This window comes from Coregonus clupeaformis, chromosome 19 (assembly GCF_020615455.1).
Source record: "Coregonus clupeaformis isolate EN_2021a chromosome 19, ASM2061545v1, whole genome shotgun sequence".
In the NCBI taxonomy this organism is placed as follows: domain Eukaryota; kingdom Metazoa; phylum Chordata; class Actinopteri; order Salmoniformes; family Salmonidae; genus Coregonus; species Coregonus clupeaformis.
Window position 1 is genome coordinate 34,313,046 of NC_059210.1, and position 14,107 is coordinate 34,327,152.

General features: G+C 41.1%; 1 protein-coding gene across 1 annotated transcript in view; it reads left to right on the forward strand.

Moving 5' to 3' along the window:
• Positions 1 to 11,550, forward strand: part of swap70b (switching B cell complex subunit SWAP70b) — a 30,318-nt gene extending 18,768 nt beyond the window's left edge. Inside the window, exons 8-12 of the mRNA XM_041837733.2 lie at positions 6,765 to 6,872; positions 7,912 to 8,078; positions 8,554 to 8,752; positions 9,045 to 9,141; positions 9,327 to 11,550. Of these exons, the coding sequence (XP_041693667.2) occupies positions 6,765 to 6,872; positions 7,912 to 8,078; positions 8,554 to 8,752; positions 9,045 to 9,141; positions 9,327 to 9,445 (690 nt within the window). The 3' untranslated portion in view covers positions 9,446 to 11,550. The remainder of the gene's footprint in view (positions 1 to 6,764; positions 6,873 to 7,911; positions 8,079 to 8,553; positions 8,753 to 9,044; positions 9,142 to 9,326) is intronic.
• The last annotated feature ends 2,557 nt before the right edge of the window (positions 11,551 to 14,107 follow it).

Below are 14,107 nucleotides of genomic sequence, written 5' to 3' on the forward strand. Positions count from 1 at the left end.
ATGTCCAGGCCCGTCTGAAGTTTGCCAATGACCATCTGGATGATCCAGAGGTCTGGTCATGTGGTCATGTGGTCTAATGAGACAAAAATATAGCTTTTTGGTCTAAACTCCACTCGCCGTGTTTGGAGGAAGAAGAAGGATGAGTACAACCCCAAGAACACCATCCCAACCGTGAAGCATGGAGGTGGAAACATCATTCTTTGGGGATGCTTTTCTGCAAAGGGGACAGGACGACTGCACAGTATTGAGGGGAGGATGGATGGGGCCATGTATCGCGAGATCTTGGCCAACAACCTCCTTCCCTCAGTAAGAGCATTGAAGATGGGTCGTGGCTGGGTCTTCCAGCATGACAACGACCCGAAACACACAGCCAGGGCAACTAAGGAGTGGCTCCGTAAGAAGCATCTCAAGGTCCTGGAGTGGCCTAGCCAGTCTCCAGACCTGAACCCAATAGAAAATCTTTGGAGGGAGCTGAAAGTCCGTATTGCCCAGCGACAGCCCCGAAACCTGAAGGATCTGGAGAAGGTCTGTATGGAGGAGTGGGCCAAAAATCCCTGCTGTGTGTGCAAACCTGGTCAAGAACTACAGGAAACGTATGATCTCTGTAATTGCAAACAAAGGTTTCTGTACCAAATATTAAGTTCTGCTTTTCAGATGTATCAAATACTTATGTCATGCAATAAAATGCAAATTAATTATTTAAAAATCATACAATGTGTTTTTCTGGAAAAAAATATAAGATTCCGTCTCTCACAGTTGAAGTGTACCTATGATAAAAATTACAGACCTCTACATGCTTTGTAAGTAGGAAAACCTGCAAAATCGGCAGTGTATCAAATACTTGTTCTCCCCACTGTATGTGATAGACCTATCTGGCTTATATGATTATGATTGTCATAATGCCTCTTGACAGTGTCAAAGTGTATATTTCTAAAAGTTATTTTAAAATATGATTAAAAAAACATGACTAAATAATTAATTACAACAAAAACAAAGGATTTAAGAAACAAACTTTCAAACTAAAGGAAACTTCTCGTCAGGGGAAAAAATTATTTGAGAAAATGTGGGTTTTGACACTCTTATGTAGGTTTCATAACTAGCCATAAAATAACATGTATGTCACAACAGGTGTAAATATATGGGTCATGACAGTGTTATGACCATGTTATGTCAGCTGTTATGACATATTATGACATGGTAATAGGTGTCAAGTAAAGAGTTACCAACTGGTACTAGTGCCACTGCACTGAGTCATTAGAATCCAGTTTCCACCTAATATCTCCACTGTTCTTAGTCTAGCCTAGAAGTCATGAGGATAGTTGCTGGAACACACTTTAAAACAGTCAGGGGAAAAAGTGGGGAGGCAGGGGGAAAGTGGATTATCTTTGTCATCGCTTAAATGAAGAGAAGACCTATGAATGTGCTTTGGCAGTGAAAAGTGAAAAGACAGTGCTACATAACAATGTAGGTCACCTAAAAGACTGGTACTTTGTATGTATGAAGTTGTGGTCGTTTCAGTGACGTGCTCCTGAATGTTAACAATAGATTAGCCCCACTTTGTGGTTTCCTCAATGGTTTCACAATGTGAGAATGTGGGTTGTGCCATTCAGGGGAACGAAGGGTGTGTGTGCACTTAGGTTTTTGTCATTTCCACTTCACTCATTTTTCCAGTTAACTCTTTTAATCCTGATTTTAAGTTCTTTAGTCTGGCCTTTTGATGCAGTTTATTCACAGTTGAAATCCAATTATCACTGCTCAGTTGGGGGTCTTTAATTACAGATGAAATGTCACTAAAATGAGATGTTTCCTCATTTCACTCGTCAGCAGCAAAACATGGGCATTTAAAATCGAATACACAATGGCAATATTCTCCTATACATGCGGTAAAGAGGTTAATGGATTGCAGACCATTGGTGACCATAAAAAAAAAAAAGGTGATCTAACAAAGTGGATATTCGTCAAATCCGTCATGATTTATGTGTTCTAACAGGCCCACAATGTGGTTACTAAAATCAGATTTTGATATACTGTATTTGGCTGTTTTCGCTGCATAATATTTAGAAGTTGTCCTTTTCTGGTTCCGAAAGAAATGTCTGCTAAATGCTAACTCCCATTCGTATAAGCTGGTTGCATAGTTAGCCATATAGAAATTGGTGGTGGTAGTTGAAGCCATTTTTAAGTGTAATGCAGTTGATTGGTGACGATGACATGAACATCTATTGGGGTTGACATCCATACAAGCATTATACACATAAACAATAGGCTAAATGTAAGCTACTTTTGATGGGCGGCAATGAGGAGATTCTGGATCTTTACCCCACGGGGGGGGCGGGGGACGGGGGGACGGTGGGGACGGGGGAGATTCGTGCGTGGCATTTCAATTGTTTTGGTCGAATTCCATTGATCTCTTTACCACATGTATTGAGCTGATTATACTAACAAGGCAGTTCCGGTTAGGAGTGAAAAAACATTCGGAAATGTTATCTTATGTGGTTATTTCACTGGTCAGTGTTACTATGCTAACAACATTTCATTTTCAATTTATTCACGTCCTCTATTTGCTGTAGAGATTGGTAAGAAATATTTTAAGCTCTAAATTCCAGTAAAATACCAGTGCTTCTCTTCAATACCAATTGTAGCAGAGCTCTTATAGATGAGACCCATGACTACTCATCTGGACAAGCTCACATGAGCCATACAACAATACAACTTTATTGTCCAATGTAACACATGCAGTGTAGCTGTGGACAATCATTTGGATTTACTGGGGCAACAATGTCCATGTGTCTGAATGTTCATTGTGCCTCTGGTACTCAATGCATAATGAATGAACAACAATCTCCCATTGAGGTGCGACAAGTTCCCATCTCTCATACTCGCCAGTCCAGGACAGGTCTGTGATACACACAGGACTGTAGGGTGAGGGTCAGCTCTCTTTATTAACCCGTTAACCCTGGGTTCATGTGTACACAATAGCCATTCTGTGATCGGCTGGTCACTTCACACTAACCTGCCATAGTGAGTGAGTAACGAACGAGTAAGGTCAATTGACAAGTCACAGCTGCATGGAAAGAGTCAAATTGGGATTAATCACCAGTTTTGAAGATGGCACTGTAGTGGATAGCAGCCGTTTTACAGGGTCCTGACCAATTCTGCAGTTTTTTGTGTTCTTACGCAGATTTTTTACTTTTTGTACATAATGTCTCCGCCATAATTTCCTATGACTGAAAACGGCTTCTGGAGATCAGAACAGCGATCACTAACCTTGATTTGGATGACAATTTCTACTTCAACGAGTCGGCAGCTCTGGACGTTCTGCTTACTCCGGATTCAATTAACAACCAAGTTTAATTTAAAATAACGTAGTTGTTGGAAGGGACAATCTGCAGTTCAAAAAAGAACAAAGCGTCCTGCCTGCCATTGTGTTGGTAAACAGCTGAAGGATGGGGCTGTAGAAATTAACCACTTTCAAATTCATAGACCGAGTTATGGATGCAAGGACTGACCATCCATGAGATCAAAATGAACGTTTTAACCAGTGTTGGTTTACATTTGCATTGTTTACAAACAATGGAGTAAAACAAGCTTATATTTGGGTCCTGATTGGGTATGACAGTTGAACTAAGCTCATGAGGATTTTATAAGTTACAGTGCCTTCAGAAAGTACTCATACCCCTTGACTTATTCCACATTTTGTTGTGTTACAGCCTGAATTCAAAATGAATTCAATAATGTTTTTTTCTCTCACCCATCTACACACAATACCCCATGACAAAGTGAAAACATATTTTTAGAAATGTTTGCAAATTGATTGAAAATGAAATGTAGAAATATCTAATTTACATAAGTATTCACACCCCTGAGTCAATACGTTAGAATCCCCTTTTGGCGGCCTCCCGAGTGGCGCAGCAGTCTAAGGCACTGCAGTGCTTGAGGCGTCACTACAGATCCGGGTTCGATCCCAGGTTGTGTCGCAGCCGGCCGCGACTGGGAGACCCATGAGGCGGGATGTCCTTGTCCAATCGCGCTCTAGCGACTCCTGTGGCGGGCCGGGTACATGCACACTGACATGGTCGCCAGTTGTACAGTGTTTCCTCCGACACATTGGTGCGGCTGGCTTCTGGGTTAAGCAAGCAGTGTGTCAAGAAGCAGTGCGGTTTGGCAGGGTCGACGCATGGCTCTCGACCTTCGCCTCTCCCGAGTCCGTACAGGTGTTGCAGCGATGGGACAAGACTGTAACTACCAATTGGATATCACGAAATTGGGGATAAAAAATAAATAAATAATCACATTTTGGCAGCGATTACAGCTGTGAGAATTTCTGGGTAAGTCTCTAAGAGCTTTGCATATTTGCACATTTATTCTTTTTTAAATTCTTCACGCTCTGTCAGGTTGGTTGTTGATCATTGCTACACAGCCATTTTAAAGTCTTGCCATTGATTTTCAAGCCGATTTTAAATCAAAACTGTAGCTAGGCCACTCAGGAACATTCAATGTCGTCTTGGTAAGCAACTCCAGTGTATATTTGGCCTTGTGTTTTAGGTTATTGTCCTGCTGAAATGTGGCTTTGTGTCCCAGTGTCTGTTGGAAAGAAGATTTGAACCAGGTTTTCCTCTAGGATTCTGCCTATGCTTAGCTCGATTCTGTTTATTTTTATCCTACAAATCTCTCTTGTCCTTGCTGATGACAAGCATACCTATAACATGATGCAGCCACCACCATGCTTGGAAAATATGAAGAGTGGTACTCAGTGATGTGTTGTGTTGGATTTGCCCCAAACATAATGCTTTGTATTCAGGACATAAAGTTAATTTCTTTGCCACATTTCTAGCAGTTTTACTTTAGTGCACTTTGACATTATTGGATATTGTGTGTAGGCCAGTGACACACAATCTCAATTTAATCCATTTTAAATTCAGGCAGAACACAACAAAATGTGGAAAAAGTCAAGGGGTGTGAATCATTAATTTAAAAGTTAAAAGATGTATGCAGATTGCCCCCCTTTTTCCTTTTGGAAAATAGAGCCAAATTAGAAAAATAAATTCTACCAAATAGGTTTCAATCAACATATCGATCCTAATATTTCATTCAACAACTCACTAAGTTTAGATACATTTCTTGATATTCATTGTCAGCATTCGATGACATTGGGCCAATCTTGATAAAAAGGGTGGTTTTTGGGCAGCAAAGACGCCAAGGTAGACTTCAGTGCTGTGCTTTCAATTCCTCTTCAGGAGCTTTTCAGATGGCTTTGTTTACAAAGCAGTATATCCTTTAGTTTAGGTTAAGCATTGAGGTCATGCATTGCATTGTGTAGATTTCATTTTTAATTCAGAAATGAATGGCCATTTATAAATTATTTCATTCAAATTTCATCCATACATTTAGAAGGAAAGAAGACTATGGGCTCTATTTTTGGCTAGTGCTTAGGTGATGCAAGTGCCAAACACATTGGTTTGCAATTTCAGCATGTCAAAACTGGCGCTGTGGCGTTTTCTGCCCCGTGCGCCAGGTTCAGCAATTTACCCGTATAATATCAGCTCGCTTGCGCTGAGGTGGGAGGGGTGGCAATATTTGAGGTATGTCCTTGAAAACAACCACAAAAGTGACAATTTCATGCAGCGCTTATCGGGAGATTTAAGAGCAACTAAAAGCAGATCTTGGCGGTAACGTGGTTGGTAATTGCATGGATTTTGTGAGCGGAAGCACAACGTACAGTGCCCTTATGCTCATGGAACAATAGAGGAGATGTTATATTTGTGCCTGTAACATAAACTGTTTGTTTTATTTGATTAAATACCAAACTCATTAGAATGATTCAGCGTCCTGGCTTTATGATGAGAACATCCAGCTCGCATGCAATGGAATTTAGGAGCCGTCTGCAATTTCTGGAGAAGTGTTAATGAGATATGTAAGATGGTTCCATTATGTTTATAAAACATAACATTTTGGAGCAGGTTAACGGTGAGTGGACATTCTCTTTATATTGGATCTTTATCCAGCTTTTGTGAAAAGTTTGGATGTGCGTAAAACCCTCCATTGCCTGCGTTGCCTTAATATTATATGGCCACGGGAAGCAATTATGGTGCCTGTAACTGTATTTAGACATGGCCTATTTAAAATAAGTTGTTTAGATTTGAATTAGATTCTAATTATTTACTCTCTTTTTAGGCCTTTATAAATAGTGAATTGACTACGTTTGGCATGTCCATGGCTCAGCCGTAATGTAATTTACAGTAGGCCTAGCCCCTATATCAGTGTGAATGCTATGTTTAACAATCTATTACCATATTGAAGCCATGCAATTACTTAGAACAATGTGGACTGGAAACATGTTCAACGTATTTAACAAAGATGGGATAGGCCTACATTTTGTTTCTGTAGGCTATTTAACAAACTAGGCTATAATGGACTAACATTCGAGTTGGAGTTGATGACAGCGCAATACATAAGACCGTAAATACACAATTTGAAGCAACCACATATTTAGCCATGGAGCACGTTCTGATTGGCCAATGAGGAGCAAGCCTCCAACTTTTTTTATTCATCAAAACCCAGCCCTTTCGAGCCACCACCAGCTACTGTGCCCATAATTCCTGCAGTGAAAATAGCAATAATATTTCTGACACACCCCTGGACCTATAGCGCTTCCGCCAGCGCTAAGATTTACCATTTGCGTTAGGTTTGTTTAAATAGAGCTCTAAGTGTATATGTCGTCAATTGTGCTCAATTATGTAATGACTGTTCCCTTTGCTATTGGTCAGAAACTGGAGGAGGCGGCGGCCAACGCGGCAGAGGAGGAGAAGAGACTCCTGCAGACGCAGACTGAACAACAGGATCGCTACAGGATGGACCTGGAGAGGGAGAAAATGGTACAATATAATATTATATAATATGCCATTTAGCAGACGCTTTTATCCAAAGCGACTTACAGTCATGCGTGCATAAATTTTTTGTGTATGGGTGGTCCCGGGGATCGAACCCACTACCTTGGCGTTACAAGCGCTGTGCTCTACCAGCTGAGCTACAGAGGACCACGTAAATGACATCTGTTTATGGTACCGACCTACACACAATTTAGTGGCCAAAGGAGAAACTGTTTGGACTGTAAGCTACACCCACAGCTGACTACTAACCCTAATGTGGCCGGCTACTTAATTGACTTCAACAAATTGCCCCCGCACCCCTTTAGTTGGCTACTTTTTCATGACGCTGGCTTTTCAGGAACACACTGCACCCTGTGAGACTTCAAGGAGTAGGTACAAGTTGTCCCTAACCACTGATTCAGCTTTTTCAGCAGTTTCTCTATTTTTATCCAGTGAATTCTTGGGTCCACGAAAAGGATTGAAACGTTCTAGTTATTTTATCCCTCTGTTTATGCTCTTAAGCTCATAACCTCTGACATTTAGTCCACACAACCTACTGGCAGACTTTATAAATGACATCTGTTTATAGGACCATCCATCAATGAGGTGTTACATTATTTCATTCTCTCAAGTCAATGTTTGCTCTGTTTCAGGAAGTACCCACAAGGGTTGCTTCCTTTTTTCTGTTATAATGAAAAAAAAAAAAACGGAACAACGTCATTTTTCAGATTGGAAACACTTGCCATTGCTAATGCCAATCTTAACATAATTAACTTTCATAGCCTGAATGGTAGGGCTGAATGATAGGAAGTTAGTGGGCTTAAGATAGAAAAGGAAGTGAGTGTAATACAATGGGTTAAATTAGTGATATTAAAGGGATAGTTCACCCAAAGTAGATTTAATAAATTTAAGTGAGTTAAATAAGTGCTATAGCCTACTAAGCGCTGACTCCTAGTGAATGGGACCGCCGGTCCAAGAGCACCACTAGATTTAGTCTTAGATACCTGTAGTGCTCTTTATACATTGTCTTCTCGCTGGTCCTCAGGTGCGACAGGAGATGGAGGAGCAGGTAGCTCAGAAGTCCAGTGAGCTGGAGCAGTACCTGCAGCGCGTCCGGGAGCTGGAGGACATGTACCACCTCCTGGAGGATGCCCTGGAGGATGAGAGAGGCGCCAGGCAGGACGAAGAGACGGTTCGCAGGCTCCAGGCCCGGTCAGTGCTCCACACACAGATACACAAAGGCAGGCATATACGCACGTACTCACACTCTTGAGATGAATGTACATTGATGGACTTCATTGTCTCTCTGGCTGAGTCACTGTAATTGTCTGACAAGAGGAGTGAGTCAGTGAGGAAGAGGGTAACGCAACACACACACACACACACACAAAGCCCCCCAAATGGATTCCATCTCTGTGGATACACTGAGACACGAGAGGGCCACACACACACCCTACATACACGTGGGCAACAGTCCCTCCAGTACAGAAACACTTCCTTCCTTCCGTTATGCTGACATTCGTGCTTCTCTGGATTCAGCACTTCTCACATTGTGTTCTGAGTAGGGATTTGTGTGTGGGTGCGTGTATATGTGTGCAAAGTGTTGATCAAAACACATCTCTTTTTGTTTGAATATGACACATTCTGTACTATCTCTTCCCTTTACTTTCTGTCCATGTCTCTCCAGGTTACTAGAGGAGGAGGCTGCCAAGCGGGCTGAGCTGGAGCAGATCCACCTTCACCAGCAGAGGGCTATCTCTGAGACGGAGGCGGAGAAACAGGAGCTGGAGAAGGAGAGACTGGCCAAGGAAAGTGCCCTGCAGGCCGCCATGCTGCAGCTGGAGCAGCTGGAGCGGGAGAGGCAGGGGGCACTGCAGCAGTACCAGGTGAGACATTTATTTCCAGGATGAAGATTCACGGCCTACTTCTGTACTAATTTGGGTCTGTTAGAACTGGGGTGCTTGAGTTGTGGTGCGAGAACAATAGCTAATTAGATATGTCGGGGGTGCTAGAGCAGTGTCTTGTGTGGCAACTGCTACCAGATGGCGATTGTAGGGGGCACTAGAGTTCTACAGGTGAGCCTGTTTCAGTATTAAAAACCGACTTCCACTTAATTGGAAAACGATATTACTTACTTGTACAAATCGACCAAGATCGTCTTTTCTTTGTTTGTCACAGGACGTAATGAAGAAACTGGAGGATGCAGCGAATAACACCAGGACCTGGAAACATAAAGTGGCCCACCATGAGGGATTAGTCCGCCTCATTCAACCAGGTAACACAACACTATATTACTGTACACTTTCCCTCTCTCCTCCTTTTATCAACACTCTCTCTTCATTTTATTATCTTCCCTCTCTTTCTGTCCTGGGTGCATCTCAATCTAAAGTGGCTTCCTCTCCTCATTTCCTTTCCTTTGTCTGCAGTGATGTGAAATAACTTTCTGATTTGTTTTCTCAGGTTCAAAGGGGCCTCAGAAGATCACTAACTGGGGCCCAGCAGCCTTCACTGAGGCAGAACTAAGCCTGAGGGAGAAAGATTGGCAGGAGAAGAAGAACCGACCCGCCCAGACCCAGTAGAGCCCCCATTCCCACATTCAACACACTCATGGTTGCTAAAACATTGATGGAACATTGATGCAACTTTGCCCTCAGTGTGCAATGTTGCGTCTTCAGCATTCATTAACTCAAAAGGGAACAGGGAAGGCAGGCTCGCTTTTACACAGATACCAGGGTTGTGTTCATTAGGCAGCAAATGGAAGACAATGAACTTAAACAGCGAGGGCCTACATGGACTTGTTGTCCACATGGACTTGTTGTCCGATAGGAAAGGCTTCTTTTTCCGTTGCAAAGCGATTTGAAACGTTTTCTGTTGTGTGCCCTAATGAACACGACCCAGTTCACAGCATGTGCTGCACAGGTCTTTATACTACCTGGATTTCCTGACAGGAAAATGAGCAGCAAATTGTTTTCATATGAAGGACTAAAGGAGCTGCGCACTTGATTCAATGTCTGCGAGGATGGTGGAGTGTGGTCCGAAACGTTAGATTCCTTTATCAAAACGTTTTTGAGCGTTTCAAATCTTTTTTTTCTAAGGGATTTCACAAGTGTGTCTTTTGTAAATTTAAAACTACAGCTTGCATCGTTTTAATCAGTTCTTGGGTTAGCGTTTTTGGTTCCATTGCCAAAGTGATAGCACTTAATAGCCCATAAAGTAGTATGAACAAAACTCCATGTTAACATCATCAAATTACATTACTCATGAAAATAATCATCAAATAACTGGAGCTTGGCTCACTAACTAGCCACCATACTGTTCTACTCCCATTATTAAATGTAATTTTTGCATACACATATTGTGATAAATAAGACATTTGCAATGCTACACTGTAACGAAAAACTGTATGTAATTGGGGGTATTATCAACATTAAAATACCCGTAAACATTTTACTGCAACATACTGTACATTATGGTGCATTGTGGGAAAATGTTATGGGCCAGGAAATAAGTGCTGTATTTCGAAAGGTACTGTAATTTCACCACACAGAATACAGTACTGTATCTTTGGCACGCAAAAAACCTTTTGACCACTAGTGGGTGCATGGTTTTGTTGTTTCTGGCTCATTAACATATTTCGAGGCATGCCTTGTTAGAGGCTATATTTGTTGCACCTGTGAGTATGAACTCCTATGTGGTTATAGTGCCCCAAAAATAGAGCTCCCCAGGTTGTAGTCCTAAAATCCGAAAATGAGTTACTGCCATCCCTATGGGGGAAATGAATGGGGTTTTGGGATAAATGCCCCAAATAAGGTCTGACGTTAACACAGGCTTAGGAGATCTTATATGTTTTATTCTATGAGATAATATCAGTCAGTTAACATAGGCTTCATAATTCATAAAAGTTATGTGCTTTCATGCTTATTTTGATTACATAAATGCTTCAAAATTCACAGTGACGTTACCTGATTAAGAATATCTCATAGAACAAAATGTGTAAGGTCATAAGCCTGTGTTTACCACAGACTTTATTTTCAGCGTTTATCCAAAACCCCTACAAAAACCTGATTCCTTTCCCCATATGCTTTGGCCAAGGAGCCATGGAGGAGTTGGTGCCTACAAAAAGACACCATTACTATTGCTCTCTATTTAAATACTATAGGCGACAGATTGGAGTGGCACAAAAATGGTTAAGCATTGTATTTTAATGTGCCTTTTGGTCTGTTTTGCCCTGTAGTTGCTGTCAGTTTAAAAGCCTTCGTTGGCCCCTAGAAGTGTGCGTGATATAAAAGTTAGTGCCTACAATAATTTTATGCAATTGTTGCAAGGATGCACGTGTAAGTAGAGAACTGATTGTTGATATATAATTTAACAATATTAATAATAGAACATAATAGACATAAGACCACAGTCTCTGTAACTGATATGATGCTGACAAAGGGAATGGTATGGTAGTTTCAAATTATGTACTCCAGGGGGCACTATAGTTTCAGAAAACGCAGGCTTTGCGTCATTGGTCATCTACAACACAGTTTACTTTAATTTATGTAATGGATAATACAACATGTTATGCTGTCGTGTGTGTGTTTTGGGGGCCATATTTCCATTACTTCACTGCACAAACCCTCCACTTTCTAAAATAAAATATAATCTTGTCTTCTCCTGACTACACTGAGATGCAAACCAAGATTATCTACATTGTTTTGTATTTATCTACTGCAAAACTTTAACATTCCTACATATTGAAAAAAATATTGTTTTTATATATTTCTTTGGCCAAATCCAGTGGTGTTAAGTACTTAAGTATTTTTTTGTGTATCTGTACTTTATATGTTTGACTACTTTTACTCTAATACATTCCTAAAGAAAATAATGTACTTTTTACTCCATACATTTTCCCTGACACCTGAAAGTACTCGTTACACTAATTCATGCACTTATCATGAGAACATCCCTGATCATCCCTACTGCCTCTGCTCTAGCGGACTCACTTAACACAAATGCTTAGTTTGTAAATTACAGTTAAAGTTGGAAGTTTACATACACTTAGGTTGGAGTCATTAAAACTTGTTTTTCAACCACTCCACAGATTTCTTGTTAACAAACTATAGTTTTGGCAAGTCTGTTAGGATATCTACTTTGTGCATGACACAAGTAATTTTTCCAACAATTGTTTACAGACAGATTATTTCACATATAATTCACAGTATCACAATTCCAGTGGGTCAGAAGTTTACATACACCAAGTTGACTGTGCCTTTAAACAGCTTGGAAAATTCCAGAAAATGATGTCATGGCTTTAGAAGCTTCTGATAGGATTATTGAAATCATTTGAGTCAATTGGAGGTGTACCTGTGGATGTATTTCAAGGCCTACCTTCAAACTCAGTGCCTCTTTGCTAGACATCATGGGAAAATCAAAAGAAATCAGCAAAGACCTCAGAAAAAAAATTGTAGACCTCCACAAGTCTGGTTCATCCTTGGGAGCAATTTCCAAACGCCTGAAGGTACCACGTTTATCTGTCAAACAATAGTACGCAAGTATAAACACCATGGGACCACGCAGCCATCATACCGCTCAGGAAGGAGACGCGTTGTGTCTCCTAGAGATGAACGTACATTGGTGTGAAAAGTGCAAATCAATCACAGAACAACAGCAAAGGACCTTGTGAAGATGCTGGAGGAAACCGGTACAAAAGTATCTATATCCACAGTAAAACGAGTCCTATATCGACATAACCTGAAAGGCCGCTCAGCAAGGACGAAGCCACTGCTCCAAAACCGCCATAAAAAAGACAGACTACGGTTTGCAACTGCACATATCGTACTTTTTGGAGAAATGTCCTCTGGTCTGATGAAACAAAAATAGAACTGTTTGGCCATAATGACCATCGTTATGTTTGGAGGAAAAAGGGGGACGCTTGCAAGCCGAAGAACACCATCCCAACTGTGAAGCACGGCTGCGTCATACTGTGGTGGTGCTTTGCTGCAGGAGGGAATGGTGCACAAAATAGATGGCATCATGACGAAGGAAAATTATGTGGATGTATTGAAGCAACATCTCAAGACATCAGTCAGGAAGTTAAAGCTTGGTCACAAATGGGTCTACCAAATGGACAATGACCCCAAGCATACTTCCAAAGTTGTGGCAAAATTGATTAAGGACAACAAAGTCAAGGTATTGGAGTGGCCATTACAAAGCCCTGACCTCAAACCTATAGAACATTTGTGGGCAGAACTGAAAAAGGGTGTGCGAGCAAGGAGGCCTACAAACCTGACTCAGTTACACCAGCTCTGTCAGGAGGAATGGGCCAAAATTTACCCAACTTATTGTGGGAAGCTTGTGGAAGGCTACCCGAAACGTTTGACCGTAGTTAAACAATTTAAAGGCAATGCTACCAAATACTAATTGAGTGTATGTAAACTTCTGACCCACTGGGAATGTGATGAAAGAAATAAAAGCTGAAATAAATAATTCACATTATTAAAATAAAGTGGTGATCCTAACTGACCTAAGACTGACTTTTTACTAGGATTAAATGTCAGGAAATGTGAAAAGTGAGTTTAAATGTATTTGGCTAAGGTGTATGTAAACTTCCAACTTGACAATCAGAATGTTTATACAGTAAGGGCAAAAAGTATTTGATCCCCTGCTGATTTTGTACGTTTGCCCACTGACAAAGAAATGATCAGTCTATAATTTTAATGGTAGGTTTATTTGAACAGTGAGAGACAGAATAACAACAAAAAAATCCAGAAAAACGCATGTCAAAAATGTTATAAATTGATTTGCATTTTAATTAGGGAAATAAGTATTTGACCCCCTCTCAATCAGAAAGATTTCTTGCTCCCAGGTGTCTTTTATACAGGTAACGAACTGAGATTAGGAGCACACTCTTAAAGGGAGTGCTCCTAATCTCAGTTTGTTACCTGTATAAAAGACACCTGTCCACAGAAGCAATCAATCAATCAGATTCCAAACTCTCCACCATGGCCAAGACCAAAGAGCTCTCCAAGGATGTCAGGGACAAGATTGTAGACCTACACAAGGCTGGAATGGGCTAAAAGACCAACGCCTCGCAAATGGAAGAAACACAAAATAACTGTCAATCTCCCTTGGCCTGGGGCTCCATGCAAGATCTCACCTCGTGGAGTTGCAATGATCATGAGAACGGTGAGGAATCAGCCCAGAACTACACGGGAGGATCTTGTCAAGAATCTCAAGGCAGCTGGGACCATAGTCAC